General features: G+C 36.9%; 1 protein-coding gene across 1 annotated transcript; it reads left to right on the forward strand.

The window, feature by feature from the left end:
• On the forward strand, positions 1-1,708 carry LOC149193682 (putative xyloglucan endotransglucosylase/hydrolase protein 32). Its single transcript, XM_089406828.1, has 4 exons — positions 1-301; positions 537-637; positions 776-996; positions 1,275-1,708. The coding sequence occupies exons 1-4, from the start codon at positions 13-15 to the stop codon at positions 1,699-1,701; spliced, it is 1,038 nt and encodes a 345-aa protein (XP_089262954.1). The 5' UTR covers positions 1-12; the 3' UTR covers positions 1,702-1,708.
• The last annotated feature ends 7,973 nt before the right edge of the window (positions 1,709-9,681 follow it).

The following is a 9,681-nucleotide window of genomic DNA, read 5'->3' on the forward strand; positions in this document are numbered from 1 at the left end:
GGTACGTAGTGTATGATGGTTGCCCAACTCTCAATATTCCTCACTGATTACAATGGCTGGAAGGGCATTCTATTGCTCTTCTTTCTGTTTCTTGGATTGCTTCACAGTCCAGTAATGTCCATGAAGGGTTTGGCTTCTGCAGACCAAAATCCTGCAATACCATCCTTACCTGGCGTTCCAGTGATGAATTATTTGAAGACTCTGAAATTTTCAGAGGGCTATGCTAATCTCTGGGGTGGGCAACACCAAAATGTTTCCAAAGATGAGTCCTCAGTCACACTCACATTAGACAGATCATCCGGTAACATACTTCTTGTTTCTTATGCTCTGTAGCTTCTTATGAATAATTATATTCTCTATCCTTTCTGTTTGCATTAGTGGGGATAGGATGTGTCAGAGGGATTTCTCGCCCCCGCAAATAAAGTCTCGTCAATCAAATTTATGAGACTGTGATTTTATGGTTAAATTATTGATATTTTATTAATTGTTTATCATGCTAAGAAACTACGTGATATCTCTTCTGTTTGTGGCTTCAGGCAGTGGATTCAAGTCAAATGAACCATATATGTATGGTTTGTTCAATGCTGCTGTTAAACTTCAGGGGGGCTATACTGCAGGCACCATCACTTCATTCTATGTAACTATATTCATCTCCATTTTCTATTTGTGTTTCATGCATCAATTAATGAACTGACTGTCAGAAGATTATATGGAAATTGACTCGAGGAATGTGAGTATAATTTCTGATATATTGATTGGAATGGTGATATTTCAGTTGTCAAACAACCAAGTTTATGAAGGGTGGCATGACGAGATAGACATAGAGTTTCTGGGAACAATACCAGGGGAGCCTTACAAACTCCAGACCAACGTGTATGGGAACGGCACAGGAGATGGGCCAAATCTGATTGGCAGGGAACAGCAATTCCATCTCTGGTTCGACCCTACTAAAGACTTTCACAACTACACCATTCTCTGGACGCCTCATCAAATCCTGTATGTATAATATATGAAATCTAAATTATTATATATATATATATATATTGATATTGTGGGTGCTTGAGGTTAATTCAATTGGTGGAGCCACTTTTGTTATTACGAGGTTACTAGTCATTTTTTGTTATTAAGATGTCATCGGTCATCTTTTCAGTAAACGGGTTTAGTACAAATAAATATTGAAAATATTCTATGCATCTAATTCCAAAATATTCTTGATTCCTGTTAAATTTCAAGGATTATTTCTCATTATTTTCCATCCCTTTATTGTGTGGCAGGTTTATGGTGGACAGTATTCCGATCAGAAGATTTCCGAGGATGAAGAGCCTGGGAGTGACATACCCTTCGAAGCCCATGTCGGTTTATGCAACAATATGGGACGCATCTGCATGGGCCACAGATGGAGGACGATACAAAGCCAACTACAGTTACGAGCCATTCCTCTCAACTTATACCCACTTTATCACCGTTGGCTGCTCTTCCACGAACGATGACGATATGCGATACTGTTCACAGGGGTTTCTGGATTGTTTTATTTCTCCCAAGATGAACAAGGAACAGATTCGAGCTTTGGAGGTAGTGAGAAAGAATTACATGACCTACGATTACTGCCAAGATCTTCAGCGATATCCCAAGGGCACAATGCCCGAATGTTCTGTCAACGATTTCCATATAGGCTCTTCCAACTATTCAATCGTGGACTGAAAGTGAGGCTAGGCTGCTAGCCAATGAAGAAAGCTATACCAATCCATCCTTCTATCTAAATTATTCGATGTGAAATTCAGGATGGGAAAGTTTCAATAATGTGTAAACTAAATTAAGTAGCATTTCTCCATGTATAACGTCTATATCATTGTAACAATAATACGAATTCTGCTAAATTTGCCGATACTATTCATGGATACATTCGTTGAGCTGTGAAAAGAAGTATTGTTCCAATCCAAAGTAAAATTGCCATAATGCACTTGTAGTATACCAGGCCACCCACTGAACCAGTCAATTCCCTACAACTGAACTACTACTAACCTGAGGAGAGATTTCGTGATGTGAAGAAGGAGGCGTGGAAAATCGTTAATGTCTGGTAGAGTTGTTCCAATCACATGAACGGCCATAGCATTAATCAATAGATGTTAATGATTAATCACATCATAATGGAACTACAATCTTGGAAAGGCCAAACTTGTTCAAGAGCGTTCCATATTTGTGCTTAAGCTGGAGAGAGAAGGTGACCCACTAGTCATAAATTTATGTCCAATTTATGTCAAAACTAATGAGAGTTCCCAATTTGTGTTGATAATGGCCTAGGGAGTTGAACGGCTCGTCAGAAATTTATGTCAAAGGATAATCAACATGTCATGTTAAGAAAGGCAAAAACATCTTGACTCGAAAGTTTGATATTTGTTGTTAAGCTCCCTCTCCCAACGGCCGCTGATAATTTTGGAAATCAATTGTAGTCATTTCCTTAAATTATGGAAACTAATTGCAGTTATTTTTTTCAATTACTGAATTAATTTCTTGTTGATAGCTCTTAAAATGGTCTATTACTCTCTTTGTAGTTCTCTACCATGATCTGTGGAATACTTGACACATAGCCAAAAGCTTGGCTATAAATACTTCTGTTTGGTCCCCAAACTTACAACTCAATCCCCTTAGCTTTACACCATCAAATGAGAGTGAGCAGAACTTGAAAGTGCCACAAAGTTGAGAGTTTTTGAAATCATTGTGGTTAGATGCTGACCTTCTCTTCCTTTGCTGTCTATTTAAACGCTTGCTGATGGTCTTCAACAAATTCTAAGAGCCATTATGTTTATATGAGACAGGATGGGATTGCCAGGGATTTCTATATTGCTGTTCCATTTATTTATGGAGTTTTCATAGTATTTGAAAACAGGCCATGCTCCATTGTGCGATAAGACGGCCACATGTATTTTTGGGTTTTCTTATTCGTATTCAGCCCCTCCACATTGCATTCACAGCGTTTGCCGCCGTCTTCCTGTTGTCGCTCTGGCTCGTGGACTCGGTGGATTTTATTTGCAGAGGTGAAACAACTGTGGGTAAACATCGATCTACTAGGCGGACATCAGAGTGTGAGTAGCATCAATGGCGAGAAGTATGTTTTATGGGGCATTAAAGTTTTCGATTCTTAAGTGTTTATGTCGCATTATTGAATCGTTATTATGGTAACATTTATGTGATGCCATTATTGTGATAAACTATTTTAACAATGGTTATAAGTCAATTTAATCGGTTGTGTCCAAAAAAATACTTTATCCATGAGAAACAAACTTCTACCTAAATTTTGTTGTCTTAAAATAAAAGTTTTCTATTAGCTACTTATATTGAAATATGCACTTTATTTTATCGCTTAAAACTGAGTCAAAACTTCATGGCCTCAAGTCAAAACTTTAATTTGAGAATGTATGTTTTAGTAAATTTCCTTACTATATTACATTTGATTAATTCGATAAAATTTGCGTGATTTAAATTGTGTACGAATTTATAGGATACACTTTGCTTGAGAAATTATTGTGTAACATGTACTCTCGTACTTATTGTTTCAGCTTATTTCCTTCAAAGTTTGGTAGAGAGCAGGGTTTAACCGATTAACCTTTATCTGAATTATTCCTTCCGACCGGTACAAGGGTTTTACTCCGAGGTCTTGGTTTTCATTGAAAATGGTTAAATTTCATGTATTCTCTACCTTTGGTCTCTGAAACCACTTGGTTCCTCCTTGAGTTAGAGGGGTTGTTCCTTCCAGGAATTCTTCGATTTTTGACGGTGTTCTTGTTATTCAAGAACTCGGCATTATGTTCTTTTAATGAAAAGATTTTGTATAGATCAAGTTTATTTCTAAAGACCAAAGTCCTCAGTCTCATGCTTGACAGAGTTAAATAGAAGTTTGATTTAATCCGTTGTGGTGTGATTGTTATATGTATATGATTACCACGTTTTCGATTTTTGGCTACTCCATTTGTTAATTCTTCTGCTTTGTTGAATACTTACTCAGTTTAGAGCAGACTATTGTTTTTGCGGAGATAATTTAATTAGTCTTTTATATTATTTGGTTAAAGTTTAGGAATGACAGTGTACTTCTTAGAAATTGGTTGTCGTTCTTTTCAGTATTGGATAGGTCTCATTAGCTGCAAGTGAGGAATAATTCTCATTGTGTTTCCTTTCAGAAAGGTTTTAGCTATTTGTTTCCAGGAATTGTATCAGTCGAATTTCTAATTTTGGCACAGTGAATATATGTGACCTTCTATTACTGTTATGAGTTTTGAAAAACAGAAACTGGGTTATTCTTACTTTTAAACGAAATACAATGAACTCTTAGACCATCAGCTATTCTGTAATTTCTTAGTGCGCACCTGGCCGTGGTTTAGGCTTAATCGAAATCCTAAAATTCATTATGAGACCTCCTATATATATATATTAAGCAGACTCCTGTATATATACTTTCTTTTACAACAGAAAATACTCATTCATTTAATATGAGTAAAATAAATGTTTTTTCTCAGATTTACAAAGTTCTTCCAGTTTTTTGAATGCATATAAAGATAAAGAAAGAATCATCATACTTTTCCTGCTATCATTTTCCTTTACATTGTGCTGTCCATTAACACAGAGAATACATAATTTCTCAACAACAACAACAAAAAATTGCAGAGATACTTATATCTTTTCCTAGTTGTACTATGAAGATCTCTGTTATGAAACCAGTTCATAAAAAGATAAAAAAGATAGATCAATGCCTTGGAAATAAGCTTTTTCAAGGGGGCAACATCCTTTACATTACACAAATGAATAATTCTTAGATGATACAAATAACAAGACCTCCTTTCTATATATAAGAGTCTAAAGGATCATAATATAATCAGAGCCGATATAACAATAATAATGTAAGGGCACAACAATAACAAGAGTGCACTTCTATGGGGCACAATAATACCAATATGAGGACTACATGGGCATAGCAATATAATAAGGGGGTTGTACTATAGGGACCTAACATGCTCCTCTCCTTCAAAAAGTGTTATCCTCAACGCTTGAGTAGTTCTTGATGTTTCTATATAAAATTATTGTCCTCCCATGTGGAATCTTCAGCGGATAAGTTCTTCCACTTGATGAGATACTCTAAAATTGATTGATTTCGTAGCTGTCGGGTTCTTTTTTTTGTAACTACTCCAGGTTCCAATATGATTTTTCCTTCCTCGTCAAGTTTTGGCAATATTGTTTGAACTGGGATCTTTTGCAACTTTTGAATGAGTGACCACACTTCTTCGTCATTCTCCCATTCATCTCTTGCTTCGTTTATCTAATCTGGTTGGATAATATAAATAACACAAAACAATGCTTCCACATCCTCATTCTTTCTTGAAAGTGAATCTACAACAACATTTTTCTTCCCTTTTTTGTAGATGATTTCAAAGTCATAACCCAACATATTTGTGACTCATTTTTTCTTCTAAAGATAATCTTTGTTCTAAAAAGTATTTAAGACTATCATGATCCATTTTTACCTTGAAGTATCTTCCCATTAGGTAAGGTCGTCATTTCTTAAGTGCATGTAGTATTGCCAACATTTTCTTCTCATAAATAGCTTTCTTGAGATGTAGCCATAAAAATATCCAGTAGCCTACATCAAAACTTCTTTCACTGCGATGTTGATCTGTCTGTTGTTTCACTCGATTCTGCACCAAAGTGGCGTTATCCTTTAAAAGTTGGAGAACTGGTTGTTGATGCTCGATGTGATCTTTCATTGCTTGAATCTTTTTCTTAAAATATAATGAGAACTGATTGAAATGTCAGGATTTCCTGGACCTAATATGTTCAAAATGGACTCCCTTTGATCCTATCTCTCATGATTAAACTACTTCACAATTTGCTCATAATGTTGTAGAAGTTAAAAGGCCCTCAATTGAATGGGTAGATCTCAAGTGGGTAAAGGATAATCGAGGAATTAAAAATAGTGGAGGAGGGCCTAATTTCTCTTTGGGATTCAAAGGATGGTGGTTTTTTCTCTGAGGACTCCAAAGCAATATTAATGGAATTGGAATGAAAAAAGGGGAATATCCAATAAGGAAAAGCAGGCCCTTTGGAGGATGAGTAAAAGAGCTATCTCGATGGAATGTGGATATGTAAACATGAAAAATTTCCATAAATTTGCAAAAGGAATGAAAATGGTAAATGCCATCTGGAGAGTCTAGAATACCAAAACATTTTCTAGGCTTCTTCTTTTGACGAGCTATCAAGTCTTTGAAAGAGTCACTTTGGATACTTATTTCATGCTCAAGAAGGGAAATTCATACTTGAGGTTGTTAGGTTGGATCAACTTTTCCTGAGGTTTTTGGATGAGAAATATAATGTTCACTTGATGTAGGAAGTCTCAAAACATGAACTAACTGGGGTTCTTCACAACTAGAAGGATAGAATCCAAGGTCTTGATGGGTAGTCTATTGAATTATTTTTAGGGTTATATTACATGATTGGAGGTGACCTTCTAAGGGTGGTGGGAGAGTCAAGGCGCTCTAGGCAGATGTTGGCTTCTTTTAATACAAATTTTATTTCCCTTATCCCAAAGGTGGACATCCCAAGGAATTTTGATGATTTCATAACCATTTATTTATGCCACTGCATCTACAAGGTGATAGACAAAGTGATAGCTCAATGGATCAAGCCTATACTTCCCAAATTTATCTCCAAGGAGTAGTTTGGCTACTTGGAAGGGAAACAAATGCATGAGGAAATAGGGGTTGCACAAGAGGGCCTTCATAGCCTGAAAACTTGAAAGCTTAACGGGGTGGTTCTGAAAATTGATTTGTCTAAAGCATATGATTGGGTAAGTTGGATATATCTACAACTCCTTTTGACTCATTTAGGGTTTAAGGTCCCATTTATCACATGGGTCATGATATGCATCACTACTATTTCCTTTTCAATTGTGATCAATGGTTTGGCCTCACGATATTTCCATAGAGGTTTCACTCAATGAACCTATGACATATCACGTGTGTTCATGGCATACTAATCAGTAGCCCTAATTTGACTACATATTGGAAAATACCTCTAATAATCACATTATTTAACCCCCTACCAATACGAACCCAATACACCTTCCCAATTTAGAAAACCTCTACTTTCATTAGATATTGTAGGTATCCATTTTTCATTAACATTTTTAATACCCCTTTATATTTTTTCGTTAACTTTGAGATCCATTTTTTATACCTGCCAATATAAAAACCCTTTACCCCCTATTATATGTTCAATATATTATGTCATGTTTTCCTCAATATATATCCCCCAATATGAATGCACATGGTATGGTATTTCTCCCCCATTGAAGCCCCTGAGGATTTTTCCATGCACAAAGGGGTTTGAGTTAGGGATTTCTCCTATCCCCTCTACTTCTTCTCCTGATCATGGGGAGCCTAAAGAAACTAATAGAAAATGAGAAAATAATGGGAGATTTTCGAAGGATAGCGGTATTGGAAGCCATGTCAATCATGCATGTACTTTTTGTTAATGACATATTGATCTTTTGTGATGGATCCAAGCACTCTGTTAGGTTTCTGCACTCAACAATGGATCTTTTTGGAAAAGAAAATCGTATGCAAATAAATACAACTAAATAGACTCTGCCCCCATTTTATTTAGAATATGCATAAGTTTTAAATTTACATAAACTTTTCCATTTTACTTTGATGCTCTTTGAAGGTATAAAATATATGAGATTCCATTTAAAGCCTTAATCTTACCAGAAATCCAATTGGAACGAACTACTAGCAAAGCTAAAAAAAATGTTAAAAACCTAAAGCTTTCAATGGATTTCTAAGGAGGTCTTTTTAGTCCTCATCAAATATGTACTAGAAGCTATCTTGGTATACTAAATGTCACTCTCATGGATTCTCAAAGTAGTGCTAGAGAAATTACGAAAGATGTGTCTATTCTTTTTGTGGGCGGGAACAAAGGACATGTATGTTGCACCCTATCTAAAATGTGATAGACTTACCATTCCAAAGGCTAGGGAGGGATGGGGAACGAAAAATACCCCTTTTTTTCCAAGGCTTTCACAGCAAAATCTAGGTGGAGTATTTGCTCTTCAAACAGTATTTGGACGATTGTAGTACACATGAAGTAGATCTACAGGGGATACCATTGAGGGATGGGTTAGAAATCCTAACAAGCAACTTACTAATGTGTTGGTTATATGGAAGGAAATTACGGCCTCCTTCTCACTTATTGAGGAAGACGTTGCATGGAAGGTTGGTGATGGCATGCCAGTTAGAATTGGCATGGATCCTTGGTTTGATGTAGGGGAAGGATTTCAGCTCCCATATGAACTAGTGACCTTCCTAAATGAGAAGAGTATCTTAACTTTCAATTAGGTCTCAAACCCTTTAACCAAAAATATATGGATGTGTTGAAGGTGCTGGTCCCACCAGCATGTCAGGGGATCTCCCGGGTAAGAAGTCCCAACTAGACCTCACATCGTTTGGAGTAGGAGTCCCAGCAGTGGGTAGTAAAGCTATGCCTTGACTATGATAACGCACAAAGGTAAGAAATATATCCTTGTCAGAAGAAAGTGTGCGACCTTGCAACGAGCCAAGAGAGACACATGGGGAGGTTCTAAAACATGGGGAGGAAAGGAAGTGTGCCCCTTAGAAGCCTGTAATATTACGCATCCTGAAAGGAACACACGAGATGAATGACATCACAAACTGGAAAGCAAAATAGTTGAAAATCCAAGTGATGAGTTAAACCAACAACACCATTCAATAATATTCATACAATCACATACGGAATAGTCCATACATTAATGCATAAGTAGAACTAAAAACATTGCTAAAGTAACCAGAATGGTCGAACTACAATAACAACATATGCATGAGACCTGTTGGATCTGTTATATTATATAAAGTGATGGTTACATCCATACATACAACCATGACAACCACTAGCCCCAACAGTGGAACGTTACAGTCAACACCTCCTGCTCCTCCAAAGGGACGTACTCACTATGCACTGTGGAGAAGCCAAGGCTTGTCACAATACTCTCCAAGCCCTCTCTATGAAATGCGTAGCAAAAGCTTGGCTCCCAAAAGAACTTCCTACGAGTTATGAGGTTCTATTTATAACAAAGGGTGGGGTGACCCTCAACATCCCCTTTGTGACTCTTGGACCACCCTCATGACTCTTCAACTTCATTACATAACTCTTTACATTACTTATGACTGTTTGTATTCCACTAATGACACTTGGAATTTCACTTTACATCATGTTTACAAAAATGATACATTTTCCACATATACCCATGTGGGAAAAATGGCTTGAGTCGTCCAAACAAGATAACACTAAAACTCACACGGTTGTGGAAATACCAGCTCATCAACCTCCTCTTCATGATCCTTGGTGATGAACTGATGCCATGCTTGGTAGTGCGCAATGGTGTGTGAATACTCTTTGAAGACGTCTTTCTGGAAATGAACTCTTTCCTCCATTGCTTTCGTGTATATTTATTTGGAACCTCTATCCAACTCATCCTGTAACATGTGCAGCTTAGTCCTGAGAAAAGCCAGAACGATGATGTACATACGCATGTTATCTGCGTTGACTTGCAGATCTGCGTTAGTGGTCGTGAGCATAAACTGATCAAAGTACACATCGAGCTCCAATCTGACCCGGTTC

This window comes from Pinus tabuliformis, chromosome 2_2, assembly GCF_031772625.1.
Source record: "Pinus tabuliformis cultivar Carrire ecotype Pingquan chromosome 2_2, CPIR1, whole genome shotgun sequence".
NCBI classification, from domain to species: Eukaryota; Viridiplantae; Streptophyta; class Pinopsida; order Pinales; family Pinaceae; genus Pinus; species Pinus tabuliformis.

What these genes read in the sequence shown, in the direction of transcription:
- LOC149193682 (XM_089406828.1), top strand. Translation starts at nt 13, where the DNA reads ATGATGGTTGCCCAACTCTCAATATTCCTCACTGATTACAATGGCTGG. An exon ending in GCACCATCACTTCATTCTAT is followed by an intron (nt 638 to 775) that starts GTAACTATATTC and finishes GTGATATTTCAG; the next exon opens with TTGTCAAACAACCAAGTTTA. An exon ending in TGGACGCCTCATCAAATCCT is followed by an intron (nt 997 to 1,274) that starts GTATGTATAATA and finishes ATTGTGTGGCAG; the next exon opens with GTTTATGGTGGACAGTATTC.